General features: G+C 40.4%; 1 protein-coding gene across 6 annotated transcripts in view; it reads left to right on the top strand.

Annotated features, from left to right (window-relative positions):
• Window positions 1-11,351, top strand: part of spag9a (sperm associated antigen 9a) — a 29,707-nt gene extending 18,356 nt beyond the window's left edge. For 3 of the 6 annotated variants that reach the window (XM_051388192.1, XM_051388191.1, XM_051388193.1), the window contains 14 exons: window positions 1,257-1,346; window positions 1,469-1,576; window positions 1,737-1,923; window positions 2,040-2,255; window positions 3,513-3,723; window positions 4,169-4,285; window positions 4,883-4,963; window positions 5,187-5,254; window positions 5,410-5,561; window positions 5,732-5,903; window positions 6,137-6,250; window positions 7,325-7,501; window positions 8,613-8,750; window positions 8,978-11,351. In XM_051388192.1, coding sequence (XP_051244152.1) covers window positions 1,257-1,346; window positions 1,469-1,576; window positions 1,737-1,923; window positions 2,040-2,255; window positions 3,513-3,723; window positions 4,169-4,285; window positions 4,883-4,963; window positions 5,187-5,254; window positions 5,410-5,561; window positions 5,732-5,903; window positions 6,137-6,250; window positions 7,325-7,501; window positions 8,613-8,750; window positions 8,978-9,096 — 1,950 coding nt within the window. In that variant the 3' untranslated portion in view covers window positions 9,097-11,351. The remainder of the gene's footprint in view (window positions 1-1,256; window positions 1,347-1,468; window positions 1,577-1,736; window positions 1,924-2,039; window positions 2,256-3,512; window positions 3,724-4,168; window positions 4,286-4,882; window positions 4,964-5,186; window positions 5,255-5,409; window positions 5,562-5,731; window positions 5,904-6,136; window positions 6,251-7,324; window positions 7,502-8,612; window positions 8,751-8,977) is intronic. The other 3 variants (XM_051388194.1, XM_051388195.1, XM_051388196.1) reach the window with 1 other exon arrangement.
• The last annotated feature ends 12,581 nt before the right edge of the window (window positions 11,352-23,932 follow it).

Here is a 23,932-nt window from a genome sequence, read left to right as displayed (position 1 = left end):
AAAAAAAGGCCCCTTGAACTGATGCAAATACATGCATCGGGATAACAAACTGAAAAGCGCATTCCAGAAGTTCAAAAAAATAAATATATATGGAAAATTGATGCACTGACACAAGTTAGATTCAAACATTTCTATGTAGACACAATCTGAAAAGGTGCATTCCTCAATAACAATAAATAAAATGTGCATAATGCACTGACACAAGTTAGACTTGTCTGTGTAAACAAACTGAAATGCATCCATAGTAACAAAATTAAGTTTAAAGGATTTTGGCTTATGGTTCCATTCAAATGAATACCTTTTCACTAAAGTAAATGAGGTTCAGTTGTTTTATCGAGAGAGAGAGAATTAATTATAATTAAACTATTGTAAATATTGTTTTCCTTTATTGTTATTATTATTAATTTTGATTTCAAACGCTTGCTTTGGCAATATGTACACTGTTACATCATGCCAATAAAGCCATTTGAATTGAGAGAGAGAGAGAGTCCGTCGAAGCGATGGCTATGTTTCAGGTGACTTATCAGGTTTGACTTATTGAAGCTCGTGCTACTTTTACCTCCTCGTGGAACTTAATTGGAACATTTGTTCCAAAGAACAAGCGACCTGTCTTCTTCAGAAACTTTGTAAAAGTCCCACACAATCGACGCCATGTTATCTGTTTTTAAACGTAAGCATGCTGTGCTGCATTCACAGTGTAACGGAAATTCCCTCTTCCCATGTTTGCCAGTCGTTCTTTCTGCCTTTTTAAGTTCATGTTTCTATTGTTTATGTGTAACATGCGGAAAAATACTGTGGATATCAATTCAAGTCAGCAACTACCAAAATTATGACCGAGTTAACGAGTTCCTTTCCGACATGAGGGGGTATTCTTGAATTATCCTGCACCCCTATGAATTAGCTATTAGCAGTTTCTATTTGCGCTGCTGAAGAAAAGGTGTTTTTAGTCATATTTATGGAAGATCTGAGATAATAATATTGCTAAGTGTGAGTCAGGCTGAATCTAAAAATATTTGTACCATATCAAATTGTGGCTCACACCTCACATCTTTGCCACTGCATCCTTCCCAAACAACCTTTCACAACAACTCAAGATGATTTCTGTAGTTCATGTAGCTGCTGCAGATGGTAAATGTGTGCAGAATGTTACAGAGAAATTCTGACTTTGGGCAGTATTGATTATGTTGCCCTAAATTTGGGTGAATCTCTGTTTTAATAGCCCATTTCCTTCGCATGTGCTGGTTATACCCCGACAGGTGGCAAATGGTGGACAGGTGGAGAACAAGATGAACTTGCCTGTACCAGTATACTTGAGACCTCTGGATCAGAAAGATGCTTCTATGAAGGTACGTAAGTGAACAACTAGTTAACACATAGACACAAGCTGCATAATATGTGCCTTTTTGTACATTTCCTTAAATTCTGAAGAAAATTACTTATTTGTAACAATTTTTCCTCTGTTCCCAAGCTGTGGTGTGCTGCCGGGGTCAACCTGTCTGGGGAAAGGACATCAGAGCTCACTAAGCAGACAAAGGGTTCTCAGAGTAGCCTGGACCAGTTGGAGCAAGAGAGTAAGGTAAGAGTAAGTCATTAAAGGAAGAGGCTGTAGTTATCATGTTGTGATGTTGTATTGTTATCATTGTTAAATGGATATTACTCTCAGTAGTTTTGTGAGCTAAGAAGGTTCTCCAAAATTTGGTTAAAGTTCTGTTTGCTGATTTTGTGTTGTCTGTCAGGATCAGGAGAAAGGGGAGCAGGAGAAGGAGCTGGTCCATCAGGACGAGATGTCAAGCAGGGTCTGGGTGTGCACCAGCACCCACTCCTCCACCAAGGTTATGGTGCTGGACGCCAGTCAGCCCTCTGACCTACTTGACAGCTTCTATGCCTGCAACACCCATGTGGTCTGCATTGCCAGTGTGCCAGGTAGGCTGAGTGTGTGTTTGTGTGGGTTTCTTTGTTTTTTCTCTATGACTGCATCCTTTCTTTTCTATTCTATCAGCACTAAGCTTTGACTGTAAGGTTTGTATTGTTTTTTTCAGGTGTGCTGGAGACTGATTTTCCGGCAGGTGAGGAGGTACCGCAAGACTCCGAGGCTGGCCAAGGTGACGGGGTGTCACTGGCTGGCAGTGTGGCCAGTGTGAGCTCAGCAGGCAGCGACAGCAACATGGCAGCAGAGGGAACCACTGCGATCCCCCAGACAGCCACCTCAGGTTCCACTGACCAGCCAGCTGAGCACAGCGGCATCTCCGGCTCAGGTAGTTCTCAGCTGAGAAAATGCTTTGTCCTTATTTGTTTTGCAGCCGTACTGCTAACGTCTGCTGGCACAAGTTTTGTGGCCACCATAGTTTCTCCTTCACATTTTGAAAGCCAAGTTCTCAGTAAGTGGCAATCTGCAGCTTGACAGCTAAATGCCAGTAAATCCTACATACTGGCCCTTTGTCTTAGGTATTATGGCTCACTCTTAATTTAGGTAGATCACATTGGTAAACTATGCTGCACGGCTAACCTGCTCTGGAGCAGATTAGCCAGATAGATTCATTTACATTCCTACAGAATCCCAACATGGACAGAGGTACTGACTTTGAGACAAAATGACAAGAAATAAAGAGCAAAAGCCTTTTTAATCTATCAGTAGAGTCTATAATTATGTCTATGTGTCCACTCTAGGTTTAAAACATAATCATTTGCCACACTAAAAGCCTAAATAACAGGGATTATAGCTGCATCTTGATTGCAAGTTTGCTCTTTCCCCAGCAGGATTCCTGACAGTGTAACATGATGTCACTTTGAGTATTGAATCTTTTTAGACTGAATGAGATGATAATTTGAAATATAAAGTAAACCTACTGTTGCTTTATATTAGAAACTATATCCACACACACAGTAATGAACTAAGTAAATTATAGATGCAACGTTTTAGTCAAATTAACCATCGGGCATTAATTTCTTTTCCTCACTTGTTTTGCACTATTTCAAGTATTTATAGTTTTCCTTTCTGCTTTGGCAGTAGATACAGCCTTCAATTATAGTTTTTATATTTGTTTATCATGTGACAAAAGAGCACCTTAATGTCTCTATGGAAATAAATGTATTATCTTTCAATAATCCACACTTACTTGAAACTAGGGCTGAAAATAAAATGTTTTGACCATGCATTTATGATTTTAATAGTTTTTTTTCTTAATAACAAACTACAAAAGACACCATATGTTTGGAAATGTGATGTCTTATCACTGGGCTCCTTCTTCTCATATGAGATACTATGGGAAAAGGATTCCACACAAGATGAGTGACTTGATTCGAGTGGGGCTTGTTTCCTTAGCTGCTGTACATCCCCACATTACAACATTGTTGTTTTTTTGCATCGTTTTAAAAATTGAATTGAACAATTCTAATTAATGGATGTTGTATGTGATCTGCTGTGATTAAGAACTCCACCTTTTTCATGTGAACATGCTCATAGTGGGACTGGATTATTTCCCCTTTGATTAACACTGTGTCAATACCTGCAGTTGAGCTGTCCAGAGAGACCAGCCCAGCAGAAGACGGCGTTCCTACAGCAGAAGAGGCAACAGAAGCGACAGAGGCTAACGCTGGTGTGGGCGAAGAAGGAGAGGAGGACCAGGGAGCGGATCAAAACCAGCCAGGAATCTACACGGAGCATGTGTTCACCGACCCACTGGGTGTGGGACCCACGGACTCCTCTCCCTCTGACGCACAGAGGTGAGCGAAAATGTTTTAGATCATCACTTCTAAAACTGTCTGCGGTTTGAGTAAAATAAAGATTTAGGAAAATAAAGCCAACAGGTTTTTATTAAAAAGAGACTTGATTTGAACATTTTAAAGTCTGCACAGCACCAAAATTAGCTACTGCAGCTAATGATAAACTGGAGTGTTGAAGTCAGTAGTCAACTTTGTTTGCATTTTACCTCTAAACCATTGACATCATGTATAGTCTGCTGTTACGTATATGTACAAAACAGTTTCAGTGTAAAATTTTTACATTACAGAATGAAAACATCGATATATTTATCATTCTGAGGAAATGTTAATAAGAGCAGCCCTGGTAACAGTGATATGTTATTTATGATATATAATGGATCAGATGTGCAAATTGTGCATTGCACTTAAAAAAACGAATGAATCTTCTGCCCCCGCTTTGATCCAGGGGCTCCGGGCAGGATGGCGTGACTTCCCTGCCAGATGACTCTGACCCATCAGAGGGGGAAGTCCTGAGGATGAGCAGCGCCCTCCCCACCATGTGGCTGGGAGCTCAGAATGGATGGTAAGCAGGACAACAGCCACTAGAGGGTGCTATTAGTGCTGAAGCAAAATGTCAGGGGTGGCAAAATAAATAGAATGTTATAAAGAGAGATTCATTCAATTGATAAAATTGTATTTGATAAACATTTTACTGTTCCTCATGAAGCTTTTCCCAATTTGTCTTTTGACATTTGTACTGGCGTGAGCACTTACTGTGCTTTTTAATATGTGCCTGCCTGTTTTAGAATAGAAGAATAGAAAAAACTTAATTGGCCCCGAGGGGAAATTTGTCTTGGGCACAGTGCAACAGTTTGTTGCTTCACAGAAACAGGCATACCTCAACAACAGACACACATCAAAAAACAATAACAAAATCAACATAAAAACATCTTAAAAACATGGAAGACACTACATTTTAACACTGACAATGTGGCAGCTTAAAAAGAGACTGTAAGAAGTTTTTGTGTAATAATGCTTATATCAAATGTCATTCTGAGTAAATGTATCCGTTCCGTTATACTATTACTTATTATTATTGTTATTATTACTTATTTTTCTCATTTAGTTTGATATCCAGTGTTGCACTCTAATCTGCCTTTCTTCATTTCTCACTCTTCAGTCTTTATGTCCACTCATCCGTGGCTCGATGGAGGAAGTGTCTCCATGCCATCAAGCTGAAAGACTCGATCCTCAGCATAGTGTGAGTACAAAGTCAGAATCAGCTTTATTGCTAATTAAGTCCTCACATACAATGAATTTGCCTTGGTATTACACAGTAACATTACACAGAGTAAGAGAAAATAGGAAAAGGAAAAACAAGTTATGTACTGCAAACGTGTATATAAATTATATAAAGTTGGTTGAGGACACACACACACACCAAATATACATGAAAAAATCTTAATGTTTATCTCTTGTTACAGGCATGTTAAAGGGAGAGTCCTTGTAGCTTTGGCTGATGGGACATTAGCAATTTTCCACAGAGGCATTGGTAAGTCTGTGGTTTGCACTCTTTGTAGTTGAGGAAGCTATAAATAACACGCTGTTTGATGTTTTTATAGTATTTACACTTTTTGTCAAAACCTCTGATGGCTATTTTATGTCACAAAGCTCATCCAGTCTAAAGTAAAGTTTGTTTCTCCTAAGCAGACGGTCAGTGGGATTTAACCAACTACCACCTGTTGGATCTGGGTCGGCCCCACCACTCTATCCGCTGTATGACGGTAGTCCATGACAAGGTGTGGTGCGGCTACAGAAACAAGATCTACGTTATTCAGCCGAAGGCAATGAGGATAGAGGTACAGCTGAGATTTTATTGAATAAATGTTGTTTCTTTTACAGTCAAACCACAACCTATTCTACCTTTTGTAATATCATTTAAACTTAGCTTTTATCTACAACATTTGAAAATCCATTTAGCACAATATTCTAACATCACAACATCTCAATCTGTCTTTTGTCTGAGAAGAAGTCGTTTGACGCTCATCCTCGTAAGGAGAGTCAGGTGCGGCAGCTGGCCTGGGTTGGAGACGGTATCTGGGTGTCCATCCGACTGGATTCAACTCTACGCTTGTTTCACGCCCACACCTACCAGCACCTCCAGGACGTGGACATCGAGCCCTACGTCAGCAAGATGTTGGGTATGCATACTTTTCTTAAATCCTTATCGCTTCTCTGACTTTTATCTGACCAGAACAGTTTTTTTTTACTCTTTAGTGTGAAATAATCACTGTCTGGAGTTTCTGTATGAAGGCAGCAAGAAATATTTTTAGACCATTATCTGTATATTTTAAGTAGTAGTAGTCCTCCAGATCTTTTGCACATGGACAGAAACAGCAAACAAGTGTGTGTTCTGTGTGTGTGTGTGTTGCAGGTACAGGTAAACTGGGCTTCTCGTTTGTGAGAATCACAGCTCTGATGGTGTCCTGCAGCCGACTGTGGGTTGGGACAGGAAACGGCGTCATCATCTCCATCCCGCTGTCTGAAGGTATCACACACCCGAAACTCTTTATTGTCTGACCTCTGTGATCTTGAGTAAGAATGAATTTATGTTTACCTGTGTTTCGTCTCTGACAGTGTGTGGCTTCAAGCAGTTCAAGCAGTCAAGTTTTCTTCTTCAGATCTAGAAATAGTCCACAACATAACCCACTTTAAAACCCCAACACGTTGTTTTACACTTTGTTGTGTGTACGAATTAAACAAACATTATGTAATATGTTAATTGGTGAGCTTTAGAGTGGTCAGTAGGCAACTTTTGTTACCTTTTGAACAGAGCGAGCCTAGCTGTTTCCTCTTATTTACAGTCTTCGTGCTAAGCTAAGCAAAACTTACCTTACCAAGACAACCAGGTTGCCATGGACGCAGGTCTCACAGTCACTGTGTAGCTTGCACATCACAGTTTGGCAGGTTCATACTGTTCTCATTTGAAATTGAGGAGTGCTGCTCTCTTTTAAATATTAAAACTTTTGTGAGCATGTAAGCTAGTTTTGGTGACTGGCAGCCTGTCCCTCGTCTCCATATTCTTTTTTCTTTTTCGTCTCTTCCGAACAGTTCGCTGTGCTTCTTGTTTTCTGTCTTGTCATGGAGTGTGAATATGTGAGAAAGAGCTGGGTCTTGTTTCTGTTTAACCTTTTAGCTTCTCTCCCACAGGCTCCACTCTGTGGTCAGAAGCACAGAGCTCTCTTTTCGCATGGATGTCTCACTTTGTTTACGCTTTCAAAAACATTGAGAGCTAACGCACTCCTCTGTTGTCAGACTGACCGCTCTGCTGTCTGTCTAAGGGACTGTGTGCAGTCATAACCCTGCTTTGTCTAATTTTCTGGATGGGAAATCAGTTTTCACACTCGGTTGTACATTTCCTGCTCTCAACCTAAGATTTGATCGTCTCACACCATGACCTTACCTTCTGTCTTGTGCTCAGTCCCCTTCCCCCACAGACCTGTTTTGAAGTCTCTCGTCTTCCCTGCTTCAATACAGCACAGCAAAATAGAGGAATGAAAGATAAAACGCACATTGTGACGTCAGTGGCTTTTATTAATTTCTTTCCTTTTTTATTCTGCAGCCAACAAGACGACGGGAATAGTGCCAAATCGGCCCGGCAGTGCTGTTCGGGTTTACGGTGATGACAGTTCAGACTGTGCCATGCCAGGCAGCTTCGTTCCATACTGCTCCATGGCCCACGCCCAGCTGTGTTTCCATGGGCATCGAGATGCTGTCAAGTTTTTTGCCACCGTGCCAGGTAAGTGACGAGAGCAGACAAATGGTGTCAGGTTGGTGGCATCAAGTGGCAGAGACGGTGACAAATGCTGCAAAATGCAAATTGCCAGGTTCACTCAAATTACTGAATTCATATTTGTGACATTTATGTAGAGCTAGAGCATTTGATCAATTGGAGAAAAATTAATGTTTAAGTCATTTTTCAAGCAAAAATACCAAAAATGGTTGGCTTTATCAGTGTAAATTGAATATCTTTGGGTTGTAGACTGCTGGTTTTACTACATTTTCACATTTCATAGACTAAAGCCCTATTCGCACGGGACTAGTATTACCTGGGGACCTCTAGTAATTTGTAATAATTGCGGAGGTCGTCTGTGATCTTAATCCCGTGCGAATCAGCCATGTCCGTAATTCGTAAAGTAAAAATTCCACCGCAAATTACCTACCATATTTCACCAAACACAGAGGTCATGTGATAATATTAGTCCCGTGCGAATCGGCATCTCTGTGATTTGGGGTCGTTTTTTGTTTTTTTTAAGGTTTTTTGTGTTTGCGGCGCCTTTTTTCTGTCTTTTTCCCGGTCGAGAATTATGAAGGCTGCGTTGGCAATTATAAATTAAAGTTTTGACAGCATTTTGATGTTTGTGGGCATGCTGGGAAAACAGCAGACGGACACTGATGTGAGAAAGATGTTCGAGCCGTTCGGCAGCATAGAGGAGTGCACGGTGTTCCGCGGGCCCGACGGTAGATCAGTAACAGACTGTTACGCATAGGTTACGCAGAGCCTTGGCATCATATCCGGGGGATAATGTCAGTAAATTCGAGTTAAAACACAGACTTCGTTTATCCCGTGCGAATGCACCACACGAAACACAGACGTGGTGGGGTAATTACTAAATCACATGAGGTCCCCAGGTAATACTAGTCCCGTGCGAATAGGGCGGAAAATAGTCACCAGATTAATTGATAATGAAAATTATTAATTGCAGCCCAAAATAAATTGATGAATGCTTTGACCTATTAAGTCAATTATGGAGTAAAAATTGCAGCTGTTCCCTAATCACAGTTTTTTCTCCGTTCTTGTTACATTAAATGAAAAATGTTTTTTGACTCTTGGTCTATTTTTGTCACAGGTCAGGCCATGCCCCCTCCAGGCAGTGCAGATTCAGGCTCTGACGACCCCGCATCTGAGTCCTCTGACACGGCGTCCTCTGAGCCCAAAACATACCTTGTCATGAGTGGAGGCGAAGGCTACATTGACTTCAGAATGGGTGAGTATATCACACCTCTGATGAAGCACAGAGGTTGTGCAAAATGGATTCACTCAGGTGGAGCATTCATCTTTCCTCTCAAAAGCAAAATATTAAAGGATTCATTTGAATCCATGTGGAAAGTAATATAGCTCTGTTACTATGCTCTAGTGTCTGACTATTAAAACTGGTTTAAAGGCCCAGTGTCTCCATCTGGAGTTTGTTTGACTCATCGTTTTCCTCCTCAGGTGATGATGTCGGTGAGTTGGACGGTTTATCAGAGCCAACGGCCAACCAGCAATCAGCACCCACCAAGGCCGAGCAGAGCCACCTCATCGTCTGGCAGGTCACAACCTCTAATGATTGAAAAAACAAAAAAAAGACTGTTGTGTTGACGCCAACAACCCCCGCATGCCCTTCTCAAAGTTTTTAATTTGATATTACTGATTGTTCTTAATGCCTGATTAATTGACTACTTTGTAAAAAAAAACAACAATTATTTTTAGTCCATTTTTTGTACAGTTTATTCTTTATGAATTTGAAATGTTAACTTAAAGAATACGTCCAAGGTCCAAGTGTAACCCTCTAATAGGTTGCATGTTGGAAAAGCTGGTGCACACAGGGAAAAAGGCCAAGTCCACGCGACTAAAGGAGTTAGTTTGATCAGGTAATGTACCGACGTTGTTCGTCTCCCAGAAAAAGGGTTTAGATGTGAAAGATAAAAGGGAAAGAAGTGCTTGAAGCATTAAAAAAAGGAAATAGGACGTTTTAAGTGGAACTGAAGTATATTTTATATTATCCACATAAGAATTTTACATTTGTAAACCACATGTCTGTATGTGTGTGAGCATCAGGTGTGTGTGTAGGCATTCACTGAAGTCTTTTCCTGTGTTGAGCATTTTTATTATCTTTTCCATTAGGGGCCAGGTGTCGAAATACCATATCCACAATTCAAAATGTATACAAAATTTCAAAAGGTTCAATTCTTTGAATGTGTTTTCTGAGGCTGATTACTCCACTGTATTGTCTGATTATTAGAAAAGCAGCTTGCACGTACCAGTGGTAAATTAAATGTGCTTTTACTCAGCAAAAGCTGTACGATGAAATATTGCTTGAGAGGGTTATATTAATAATGAATGACACCGAGCCCTGTTTGCCACAGGTTTTATGTTTAGTGATATGAATAATGTCTAAGCAGTTTGGGTACTTAAAAGGTTTCCTGTGACTAGAAGAACCAGCTTACTATACTGTAGGTTAGCATTAGCCTGCATGGGGAAATCCTGTATCCTCGTCCAAGTGTGTGCGCGTGTGTGTGCGCCTGCTCGGACGTTTTAAAGCTAAACCCCCTCGTCTGTTGTGTGAGGAAAAATCTGCCTGTGCCACCGGTGTGTGGCGCTTCCTGTTTGCTTCAGCTCATTGGCACTTTAAAATGTTACATGTTAGTCGCTTGAGGTTTGGAAGAACACCGATGGTAATATACACTACACTACTGTATGCTAATTGTGTGAAGGGAATAAAATTTACATACATTTCTAGCGAGGTGTCACCCCCAGTAACCAAAGGATGAAAAAACAAGCGCCGTGAAACTGACTGTTTCATTAGTTTCTAACTTGAAATGTCTCGTGAGTCTAATTTAAGGGGTATACATGTGTATTTTCAGGGTGTCATCTCATTGGGAAATAGGCTTGAATAAGGGAATCTGACTAAAAACATTTTTGTGTGGCACCTTCTGATGGACATGCACACAGCACTAAAGAGAGTATCTCCTGATTGCTTCATCATTCCTTATTTTATCATTACAAATACATTTGTTTTTGTCATTATTTTGGGCATCGTGTGTATTTTGTATTCATGTGCGAGACACTTTTGTTAATTAATGAGTATTTTGAGGAAGACTGTAACACCGTAGCAGGATACCAATATTAAGCAGGTGTTTTCATTTGTTTTTATATCTGAGAAGTTGGGCCAAGATTGGTCTTCTGTCCATTTCAAAATAGTAACTTTATATTGTGTTTTTTGCCATTCCAGTATTTAGTATTTATTTCCTTTTGTTATCGAGCCTATCTGGGTTCAGAATGTAACTTTCTACATGAGCAAAATATAATAGGAGGCTATTGTACACAAAATAGTCCAACGAGTTTACGTGATTGTTAATAATGGTTAAATAAAAGAAATTGATGTAATCATGTTGGAAATTTTTGACAAACCATGAGATCAAAGTGTGCAAACAGTAACTTGGTTTTCAAACAACACATTCATGTACTAAGCTATGCATGTTTTTTTTAAGAGAACACTGCTATTATTTCAGCTAAATCTCCATTTATTACCACCGTTTTGGGTGGGGTGGATGTCTATGTGTGTGTTTGTGTGTACAGTACATGTTTACATGTAGGAGTTTGAACGCAAGACACATTTGTCAGTGTGTGTTTGATTTTTGCAAATGTGCGGTGTATGTGTGCTCACTGTATGTCCATCTGTAATACCCCAGAGACTGGCCACATTTACCCGTTGTACCGGGTGTATCTGGCTGCCATAACGGTGGTTCCTCCTGGCCAATGTTTGCTAGAACAGCATCATATAGCCTTATTTTTAACAATCTATTAAACTCAGTTTCATGGAGAAGTTTCTGTTATCATGTCTCATTTTTATTAAATCCATTTATTCTTTTCACTGAAAGATGTGGCAGATTATATTAAAGGCACAGAAAACATATTTTCTCTATCAGCTTCTTATTACAAGTGATAGGGTCGAACATGAGTACAATATTTTCTGACAAAGCTAGAACAGTTTTGGTTATTTCACTGATTTAAAGTGGGCAGGGCTTCATTGAAAGGGTGATGTCACTTCTGCACACCAATCAGGAATCTGATGATGGTTTGATTATGTTGCTGTCAATCAAATCTGGTAAAACCATACCCACACAGTCCTAATAAAGCAGATTGGTTGACTTTTTGAGTGTGAAACTCTCAATAAATTATACAAAAAAATATTTTTGTATCTTCGCCATGAATAATAAATATAAAGAAATTACTGGAAGCTTTTCAGGGCCTTTAAGTGACCAAAACCATAATCCTACAGTACACTGATGTCTTTAAAAAGCTAATCTTTGACATACAAACACTGACCCAACTACATCTTCGGGAACACATGCAGAAGTATTTCTATGACTCAGCAACATGAGATCCATCCCACTACTTACTGCATCCCTTAACACAGCCAAATGACAAATCCACCCTTTAGAACTGAAAATATTCAGGTTTAGTTGATGACATTTTAATGCCCAAAATGCATAAAACAATTGACTCCCTGAAAATAATTGCCCATATTTCCACCAGATGGCGCTGTATGTGTAGTTTCCAAAATAGGCAGACGTGTCCTCTCAGTTCCACAGCGGTCATATTCAAATATGATTCTCATCTCTGGTAACAAAAGACATGATGTAGAAGAGCAAGCTTTTATTCATCTGTGTTTCATGCCATCATCCTGCTCACAGCCCATGTAGACTCTGCATGGGATTCTTAGGTTGCAGGACAACCAAATAATTAGTATAATGAAAAAAAACTGTGAATCCACTCAATATATTCTAATTATATCCTCTTGCTCCTATATGGCATATATCAGTCTGCTCAAAGAACAAAGGCTTGTCGGTGCTTAAGATGAAGAAACACTGTTGCTAAATGTAAAGTGGCAACACAAACATCAGATTTCTCTAGTTTGATACAGTCTGTGCTGTGTTCATGTGGTCTATTCCTTGGCCAGCAGGAGGCTGTGCTGTTCACTGCTTTTGTAGGATGCAGCATCACCACACATAACAATTTCCATGAAATTACATCACAGCGTAAAGCCCACCTCCCACCTCCGTCTCTCTCTTTGTCCCTCAGTCCCACCTCATCCACTCCTCCTCCTCTTAAGCCATGCGGGGGCTGACAGCGAGGCCTGCACACACATACAAAGAGGTTTTTGACGTCACGGAGTGCGTTGAAGCCCAGACAGGGGATTCTTGAGACTGTAACATGCCAAGCTTGGATAGGCTTGGATAGACATGGATAGACAATAGAACTGCGACGATAAGTCTATTATTCTATTATTTACCAACTTCGATATTTGATTAACTTAATTTTTTAAGAAAAAATGTCCAAAATCCTCTGATTTAAGCTTCTCAAATGTGACTATTTTCTGGTTTCTTTAGTACATTGAGTATCTTTAACATTTGAGGACTTCACTGTGGGTTTTGGGAAGCAGCAATCGATATTTTTCACTATTTTCTGACATTTTATAGATGAAACAACTTGTGAATTAATCAAGAAAAATGTTGGACAGATTACTATAGATGATAACGAAAATAATTGTTGCAGCCCTGTTAGACAAAGAACGGGAGATTTAACTTGTTGCGTTGTGCTCACAAGGCTCATTGGATGGAAGTACGGAAGCTCAATTTAGACATGGATGACGGTATTATATAAACCCAATGTGTCCCAAAATGCGGAGACAGGGTTCAGCTGTGTACCATTCCCAGCTGCCTCCTTTGAGTCACTGTCCCTCTCTGCTTCACAGAAGTCGATCCACACATCAGCGGTCAAATGTTTTGATGTGCTTTGTTCTCTGTTAGTTACTAGTGATCGCAGAAAATGTATCACTTAAAGCGAGGTCCCTATTTTGTGTTGGGTGCTGTTTGACATGAAAGTCATAACCTGTGTTTGGTATGCCGATATCCAGAAAGAACTTCAGAGAGGGGAAGACAAGGACGGAACATTTTCAGTGGAAAGAAAGGAGAAGGACAATGTTGCTGCTTTTTATATATATATATATATATATATATATATATATATATATTCTCTCTTCTGTATAACAACTTCATAACATGCATATCCTTATGAAGTGCATCCGTGAGGTGCAGTTCATAGATGTGATGGTTTCAAGGATATCTGTGGTATGTCAGCATAGCGGTGGTGTAGCAGTGTGTTGATTTATTTTGGAGACATTTCAAAAAAAGGGGGCTGGATGAAAGCAAAGTGAGATAGGTAAGAAATCCATGAAGGAGGAGGAGGGAGGAGGAGGGAGGAAGTCAACAGAGAGAGAGGACATACTATCGGTACTCCACCTCTGCATGCAGTGCATGGTCTCAAATATTTGATCATTAGCAGTCAGTGCTTCAGGGCTCCTATCAGTCCTCCACAAACACTATTGGCAGGGCTGTGATATCTTCCCTGGGATTTAGTATGTGAGTGCTTGTTGGTACCACTGCTTCTGTTTTGTCTGTTAAGCCGCCGTGACTCATTCCTCATCTTAACTACAGGATCTTCTTCTGTTCATTCCAAATGATGCCTGGTGCTACTGCCAGAAATGTAAAATCAATCACTTGCTCCCTGCCAGAGCAAACCAACCTGATGGAGCTGTTCTTCCAACATTCACACACACAGCCCACCAAAATGAGAGAACTACTAAATTCTACAGCTACAGAGAACACACACACACACACACACACACACAGTCAATCCCACACTCTCTGATTGAACCACAGTATGCATTTTCTCTTGTGTGTACATTCACAGGCAGTCCTTTGCTGTTTGTTATAGATATAGCAGGTCACACAATCACGTCACTGTTTCACTAACAGAGTGAAGCTTTTCTATCAGGCAATACAAAATACATTTAATATGTAGAGACAAAATGGGCAGGAAAGGGAGTTTATCAAGGATCCAACCTTTAAAAAATTAACCTTCTATATACATGTGTCTTAAGATGGCTGCTTACTGTAATACTAGGCCACGACGTCCTGAACCGTTCATACGGTAGGACAGGTGTTTTATTTTAGAAAATAGGTTCACTTAATCACACAGTACAATAACACACAGTATGTGCCTCTGTCTGTCCCTTTCTACTTGCACTACATGGGTGAGTGTGTGTGTGCACATTTGAACGCACGTGATTTAAAAGCCTCCCCCGGCCCTGGTGAGAGTGCCTTTGGCCTCCCGCGGAGGTGCGCAGTATTTCACTGTGATGGGCTGGACTAAGCATTTTCTGAGCCAATACAGGAAAGCAACACAGCATTCTTAGAGCGCGCTGTGCACACTGTAAACACAACACAAGCCTGCAGGTGAGGCCTCATCGCAGCTTAAATCTCTTTAGCTAAAAAACTAAAAGTAGACAGACAAAATGGGCTATTGGCTGTGGTGTGTGTGTATGCCTATTTATAGCAAATGACTAAAGTGCTGAGGGGGCAGAACTAGGGTTGAAAACAGGGACACAGTTCAGTGTGACACCATGTTCTTGCTAGCAGTGAGGCAGTGAGGTTATATATGGATGCAAACCAGTCAAATCCTTGTCCTCTCTTTCTCTCTCTCCTCCTTTCCTATATTTAGGGAGAGCTTTTGAAGTACACAAGTGTGCGATTTAACCTTGTTGTTGGAATGGGAGGAAACCTGAATCTTATTTCCACCCTGCTGCCCTCTGTCTCTTTCTATAGCTGCTGAAGTTAGACTCAAAATTTTAGGGAAAGGGTGGATGCCAGTGCAGCCACAGATGCAGAAAAAGAACAAAAACATATCAGGCTATAAGTGAAGCGTGCTTTGAATTATCGACCGGGTAGATCAATGAGAATCAAAGCGTGTTTGTGTGTGTATAAATACATATGTGGTGTTTTTAGTAATGAAGCATCTGCAGTTTATGTGCAGTTCTTTGTGTGTTTGTGTATGTGGAGCAGCGCGAGCGAGCCTCGCTGTCGTCTGAGTGACATCACTGCCCAGCAGAGCATGACAGGCAGCAAGGCCACAAGCTACGGGGAGATGTGGGTAATATTACCCACACTCCTCGCTCCTTTATTTATCCCCTCCTCCCCAAGGGTCTGGTTACTCTTTCACCGATGACGTAGACATACTGCTGTTATCACTCTGCCCCCTCTTTCTCCCTGTCAATTTTCTTTTTGCACTATTGTGTTTTTGCATGCACGCAGCAACTGGATGATTTCAGTCTTATGAGTCACTCTCTTTTTCCCTTTTGAATTTTATGATTCATGGTGCTGGCAGTGGGTTTCTCTCTGAAGAGGCACTTTAAGCTTTCAGGCACTCTGTACTCTTTCTGACAGTCTACTTCTATGATTCAGCTTTATATCCTTTGCACACATGTAAACAAGAGAGCTGAGTACTAGTGAGACAGACTTGGTTAATAAGGCTCTGTCTGCCTCATGAGTCACAAAATATGCATGATTTTCATTCCTAACTACTGTATAGGCTATGTACTTGTAAAACCATCTTGGCAAATTTACCTAACAATGCCTAATTAAATTAGTTTTTTTCCTGACGATAAATATAAAAGTCCAATTTACGGAAGGATTATTTGTCGAAACCAAATGGAACACAACCAGACTTTTAAAAATGTATTTTAAATTGCTTGGCCATTGGTTTTGCAGGTTGCTCTCCTTTTAAGGATTTAGTAATGTGGTTTATTGAGTAATGAGGAGTTCACGTCTGTTCCACTAATAGACTCTAGTCTGTATCATCTGGTCAAAATATCAGTTTGTCCAATATTGTGATTTATGACCAAATGCCAGATAAACTAATGTCATTCCCATCAGCTTCAGCTGCACTTTGTAATCTGATAGCATGCTTACACACAAACCTAAAAGGGTGAATATTATGCTACAACATTACCTGCTAAACTTCACCATGTTAGCATTATTAGGGAGCATGTTAGCATGCTGACGTTAGCATTTAGCTCAAAGCACCACTGTTCTTATACCCAGCCTACTGTTGCAGAGGGGTTTCTTTAAAGCTAAAACATGATTATTGCATATTGTCTTCAAACACCTTTGCAAAAGGCGGTGGTAGCCTGTAGGACGAAGCAAGTCAACAGATTACCATGACACAAAAAGTTATTTTTACAACTTTTGACAACTAGAGGGGGAAACAGTGACCCTAGCTCTGTCCAAAGGTAACAACATCCACCTACTAGCACCTCTAACATTAAGTTATTATGTAACAGGCTGCCATATTGCCTCATCAGTCTAAATCCAGCACCTTGTAATTTATAGCTCTCGAATTTGCAGCCATGTCATTCCCATGGTGCAACTGTTCAGTCATAGGCGACAAACAAACACACAGCCTATATTAGTGTGTCTATCCCTCTTGCATGCAAGTCCACTGACACCTCACCCCTTCCCATTCCTAATCAGCTGTCACAGTCTAACTGCGTCTGTGTGTGAGTTAGTGTGTCTACACCTTTCAAAGTTAATTTCACACTTGCTGTACTTCTGACATCCTCACTGAAGCAGCATCCGATCTGCACTTGACGACTCCAACTAAATAACGGACACACATTAAACCTAAAGAACTTGCTCTGATGTGGACATAGCAAACACGGGTTATGATTTGACTGTACCGTATGTCAAACATATATTTTTCCTACAGAGGTGGTATGTGAAGGTTGCGCAGTAAACCAGGCCTGAATAATAAAGCTGATGACTTACACAATGTGCCTACCTGTGCAAGGCTGCCATTTCCTGCTCAAGTCTATCATGTCTACCCTCCCTCACACAACTATCTCCTCCGCTTCTCTTTCAAGCTCACCCTCCCTTCAGGATCAGCCCTCCTTGATGCCCCGCTGCGTGGTTTCATCTGTGGGCTACATCCTCGCTTTTGATCCCTCAGTGTCGTATGTGATGTGGCCTAACCGGGGCTCTGAGCTGTGCTGACCTTTCCCAGGGGCCCTCCCATGTCACGCTCATCTGAAGACCCCTGGAGAGAGGCCCAGGAAAATATTGACATCTTCCATCATCAAAAAGCAGCTGACATCTTTCTGTGTGCAGTATGTGTGTGTATGTTTGTGTAATTGATGTATATTCATGCTTTCCTCATTGTCTTGTACCTCTTTATCTTCAGAAAATGTGTGCGTGTGTGTGTGCGTGTGTGTGTGTGTGTTTGTTTGTGTGAATATGGTGTAAGTGCGCAGCTTATTGATGGAGGTCTTGAAGAGGAGAAGTTTTGAAGTCATGCATAACAAATTAATACTGATTAGTCTAGATCTCCTTGAGGTGTTATCTTCGTGGGTCCTAAAGCTCTCAAAGCTGGTGTGTTCATCAGCTCTCTGGGTGGGAGGGAATATTGACTAATAGGGCTAATCTACGTAGGGCTACATTTTCAAAACTTTTAACATAAAGGACCTTTTCCCCAGTTAATCAATGGGATTGTAATAAGGTTCCAAGACTATATGTGCCTCAGTTCGCTTACTGACAAGGATACAACATACAAAGTAATAGTACTAAAGAATAATGAACAAGTCTACTTCATTGTATCCTGTAAGCAGTGTATTTAAATCTAGTGTCAAAAAACAAGCACTGATATAATTCATATCAATAAACACAAAAGTATATTCTTCTTCTATGAAATGTCATGCAAAGCTGCAAGAACCTCAAAACCGATGCATAAAACAAACTCAAAATGCTGCACACTGTGACTTATGTAGAAAATATTATTATCAATATAATATTATATTTTATAATATTATTATTATATCTCTGTGCTAATTGTTAGACATCAGACCTTTGGACTAATTAGTCAACAAGATACTTTGGCAACCAACAACCAATAGGGCCAGGAAATGCCTCTAGAAAATGCACAATGGCAACACAAGGAAAAAAACAATCAATACAAAGTTCCCCTGTGAATCTTTACAGAAACATGTCAAGAAAAAAAACATCCCCATTTAAACCATTAGGTGTAAGAGCATGTTAAAAATCAATCCAAAAGCTTCTCTGTGGAGTAAAAGTTCCCTCCCTGTTGGGGTATATTGACCACCTGTATGCCCATTAACCGGAGGTGGCTGACATTATGTTTATTCTCATTAAAGTCCTGAGAGACTGGAGATTTCCTGTCCATGTTGACCACGCTTCTAACAATTATCATGCTGAGGAAGGGCTCAACCTCAAACGCCCATGCATTAAATAATATTTTCTGCATAAGTGACTGTGTTTTCAGTTTGTTTAATGAACTAATGCAGCGCTTGAGAGAGAGATTATTCCCACATTTTCTCAACTGAGTACCTGCAATTGTATATATTCATTCATTCATATATTCAAAACATATTAACACAGTTCTACAGTATGTATGAAGACTCCAATGACTATGTCAGCAGAAAAATTATATAGTTTACAAAAGGCACGTTTCCTGAATTTAATAAAGAACTGCTCATTTGAACATCTATAAGTGCTTAACATGGCACAACATGTGTTATTGCAGGCCACATTAGAAATGTAATAGATGGTCTATATTCTTCCACAAGATCTATTGCATGAGTCACAGTTATGAGATGGCTCATTAAAATGCAAATTTGTTCATTTATAAAAACAACTAACAGAATGACAGTTTTAAAATGAAAATGTGAGCAAACTGTAGTTTTAGTAATAATCCAGACACATGATGTCGAATAACCTGTTGACTCTGGTTTACAAAAGTGTTTGCAACCCAGTGCGTTTTTCTTCTTCAATTAAATGGATTTATGTTGATGTCAAAGTGCAGGAAAGAACAGACATACCTCTGCAAGTGATATCTACCCCTCTGAAGACCTGAGGACTGATAATGCAAGGTTAGATGTTACTATAGGTCAAGGTAACTGGAAGACATAAAAAAGACAACTGAGTGTCTGTAAACTGTTGAGAGAGCAGTGCCTAATATATTTTTATACTTTTATATATACTTTTACTTTATATACTTTATTATATATATATCTGTTCTCATAATATAACGTTTGTATTGCATTGTGAAATCAGTTTCCAGTGCTCATCTTGTGCATCTTAGGCGTTTTCTTTTGTATGCACACAAAAAGAAAACTAATGCATTTCCCATTGTGTATCTTTGTAGCTCTCATCTCAGGATAGAACATATTTATTGTTTTTATTTAGCATGTGCTTGTCAAGATTGATACCACTGACATGTTTGTATGCTGAGTATAAAGAGCCAGCCAGCAACTGGCTAACTAAGCTTAGCATACAGACTGGAAACAGGAGGAATCAGATCTCCTCTGCTCTGTCCAAAGGTAAAACAATTAGCCAGTGGGCACACATCATGTCTTATCTTTTTAATCCGTGTAAAAAGTGTTAAAATTACAACTGGCCGGTTTGTGGAGGGTTACGTACTGGATATTTTCTAGGATTATTTCTTGGCTGTGCCCAATAACTTCCTGGAATCTCAGCTGGTTGCCTGGCAACTGGTCCTGTTTTGTGTAGTGGACCTAAAGTGGGGCCATGGTGTTCATGGTCACTGGATGATGTTTTTCATGTATTGTTCAGCAGTTGGAAAGCACCCTGATTAGTACAGGCCACTGAACATTTGCCAGCACAAGGTGGTTGGTGGTGGTTGTCTTAGAAGTCACTACATCATGTCATTTAGCTACTTTTGTGGTAAAGCATGTTGTATCACATCCAAACATATCTCATATTCATCCTCACATATCACATATTCTGTAGTTTCCCACTATCTCCCATCTAACTTATTTATATCTCTGCCACCATCCTGTATATTGTTGTTTGTCATTACCTGACAGCAATAGGCACAGAGCTACATCTGCTAGTCTGTGTGAACTCTGCGAGGGCTGAGATGACGTGATTATACAGTTTGAATTTCAGATGCTTCACGACCAAATGGAAAAGAAAGGGAGAAAGAACACATAGTGAAGAGAAACCCAAACTTCAGTATATCCTCTATGGTGTTAGTATAGATACATTATACTGTATTTCAATAAAACTGATTGAAACATAGAACAATGCTGACCATGCTTTAAAGAAAAAAAAATTAAATCATATTTCATCGAAAAAACTATTCAACATACTGTATCACTGTAAAAAGATGCTGTCGTGAGACTCAAAAAATAACTTGTCAAAGGTAGCTCCATTATACCTACTCCTGGTTTCCATAAATAACACATGGAATTGGAAATGAGGGTGTGCGTATGTATACTGGATGGAAATGCATACTTACATTGTTTTCTCCCTCTCTCTCTCTCTCTCTCTCTCTCTCTCTCTCTCTCTCTCTCCCTCTCACACACACATTAACACCGCACACATGCATAAGCAAATGTTTTGCTGTCGTGGACCATGATGTGATTACTGAGCATCTTTGGGTGCAGTGGCAGGCTTTGTGGTGAGACAGACTCATAAATCTCTGACAGGAAGACAGACAGAGAGATAGACAACCCAGCAGATGGGAGCAGAGAGACTGACTCTGCAATTAGTTTACTGTAAGAGTGCCACAAGTCTTTTGTGTGGGGGCGATTTGTCATTTTCACTTAGCAGTACAACTTTCGTAAAAAGTCGATCTTGAATGTAAACACAAATGTAGATTATGTGCTGGTTACTTCAGCACAAGTACACAGGCCTACAGTTAGACAGGAACTCAGAGTTATTCAGAGATTAGCAGCAGACAAATAAATAGAAAAAAAAGATAATAGACTTAAAAGGAGTTTTAGGTGGAGCTTTTGTATTTTTTTTCTGAATAGTTTGCTTTCTTACTGAGAGTAGTACAGGTCTCATGTTGTGTAGCTGGAGCAGCAGCTGGCTAGCTTAGCCCACAGAAAAGGTGGAAACAGGGGGTAAACAGTTAGCCTGCCTCTGTCCAAAGGTAACAAAATCCGCCTGCCAGGACCTCTAAAGCTCACTAATTAAGATACAATATCTTGTTCGTTTAATTTGTGGAGTAAAAACAACAAGTTGTTGTTTAACGGGGGATTGTGTGCCAAGTCTATTTCTTGGCTAGCACCAGTGACCTCCTGGAGTCTCTGCTGGTTGCCTGGCAACTGCTCCCGGCCAGGAAATAGATTACATGCCAAGCTAGCTATTTCCAAAAGTTTCCATTCCTTGTGCAAAGTTAAGTTAGCCTGCTGCTGACTCCAGCTAGGCTACATATTTACAGTACAGACCTGGTGGCATATAAGCGAGTAGAAAATAAAATCTGGTAGTTTGGATCAGTGGAATCAGGTAAATCCGAACTGTTGATGTGGTCACCGTCATTTACCGACCGTCCAATAACACACATACAGATAAACCACCCAGCCACAGTGTCTCCTCTGCCTCCTGGGTGACTTTCTGTGTTTTTGCTGTGAGTGAGCTGAGAAAACTGTCAAAGATGTGTTCCCATGACAACCTCCATCCAGCTTTAGCAAGATGAAGTATCAGGGCCTTTCTGAGTGTGTGTGTGCGTGTGTGTGTGTGAGAAAGGGAGAGAGCGAGAAATAGACAGTTGATGTGGGTGAAAGCAATTTCACTTGAAGCATATAGAGAAACTTGGACATAATGTGAATGTTTTTGTGGGTAAAAGGTGACCGCTGATGTGGCCAGTGTGTAGAGTTATCAGTTAGCAAATTTTTTAAAAACACCCCCCAAGAGGACACCTTTATTTCGTTTCCTCACATGAATGGGAAATACATCACAGATCACATTTATGGAAACATCCACACGCGCTTGCACACAACACATTCGGGATTACCCGCGAGCAAGATGAAGTTGTAGCAGGCTGAGGTCCCGGCAGACAGACTGTGCTGGATGTGTATGTGTTGTTATTTGCGTCACGTCCAGCTCAGAGGTGAAGGACTACTACAAGTGTTGTTATACCACAAGAATATCCTCTCTGAAAACATTATAAGAAGTCACAATTGTAAGTATACTTTATTTTTTACACACTGGGGAAAAAAAGTAAACTTTTAATCTTTCATATAACCTTACCTTGAGATTATTATCTTGGGTTTAAAAATAGGTCATGGTTAGTGATATTGGCTCTTCTTATGAAATATATCATCTTGTGACATGTTTCTGGCACCTGTCAGCTCATGGCCAGAAGTAGTCGCTCACAGGGTGCTCCTGTAACTCTTCCCTATCTCCCTATCAGCTTCTCCTTCACCGTAGGTGTTGTTTTCAATCTCGCTCTCCACTTCTATCGTCTACCTCTCATCCAACCTTCCCTCCCTGTTCCCTCACATCTTCATATCTCAGTTACATGGACCAGCACAATCTTTTTTCCATATCTGCTGTTTACGTTCTTTCACATTCAGTTTCCTTAAACAGCCCACAAAAACACCTTAAAAGTAGTTAAGTAAAAAGTAGTTTACTTAAGTAAAAAGTAGTTTGAGTAATTCTTTTTTTTTTTTTTTACACACAACTCGTGCAAGACCAAGCACATCCTCAAAGCAGCAATTTTGAGATACAATCTGGCTGAAAGTTCAATTTATAAACCTTCCCTTCGGGGGTGTAAACCTGTATTTCATACATGACACCTATGAAATACAGCGGGAGGAACAGCGGCTTTTTGGCTTTTACTGAACGATACACACGGACGCACAACTTAAAGACGGACAGCAGGGAAGAAGGGGAATTAAATCTACTAATGTATCTGCCAAGGTTGGGCTGCTGTGGTGGAACATGGCTACCTGACCTCTGGGACGCCCCGCAGGAACATCCGTCTCTTTCATGACAGGCTAGGGTGAAGAACTGGTACATCTTAGCCGAAGGGTAGAATGGCATTTCTGAGTGCACCGGCATCCATTTCTTTACGTGACATAGTACCTTGGTCTTTACGAGGGTCAAGAGTTCACGTAATAAGATTGCGCTGAATAGATTGATGACGGATTGGAAATCAATACGGTGCAGTGTCCGGTCTGGTGTTATAGGGTGTTTGGGGCTAAGAATAGTCGGATCCAGTTTCATGTGATGTCATTTTGAAAAGTGTGAAACGCATTCGTTAAGACTGCAATTGGATTTAGTTAGAAATGTGATCTACTGATGCATGAATCATATTTCGGTGTGTTTGTGTCCAAAATCACACAAAAATGCCCCGAGCTCACAGCCAGGAAACTGGAGGTTGTCAAAGATTATAATACTTCTAAATCTCCTTTTTATAATCATATTACAAACCTTCCATATCTCTAGTAAATATGGCAGCCTTCACGGGCTTCTTTTAAATGACTGTTTTGTTTTGCAGTGGGGACATCACAGTGCTTTGTCCCTCCTGTTTCTCTGTAGGAGTTTGAGTGTTTGCCCATTCCTCCTGTGTCCTGCTGGCATGTCGCACAATGCCCTTTTAGTGAAGGAGAGCTGGTTGGGTGTGAAAATGCCAGTGTTTGTGAAACTTCTTGTGCACTGAGGTGTAGGGAACACTTCCAACCCTGAGGGATATTTTACTTTTACAGGAACATGGGCACCGTTCATTTACACATTTCTAACC

This window comes from Dicentrarchus labrax, unplaced genomic scaffold, assembly GCF_905237075.1.
Source record: "Dicentrarchus labrax unplaced genomic scaffold, dlabrax2021, whole genome shotgun sequence".
In the NCBI taxonomy this organism is placed as follows: domain Eukaryota; kingdom Metazoa; phylum Chordata; class Actinopteri; family Moronidae; genus Dicentrarchus; species Dicentrarchus labrax.
Note: the sequence above shows the minus strand (reverse complement) of the source record. Positions and strands in the feature narration are given on the sequence as shown.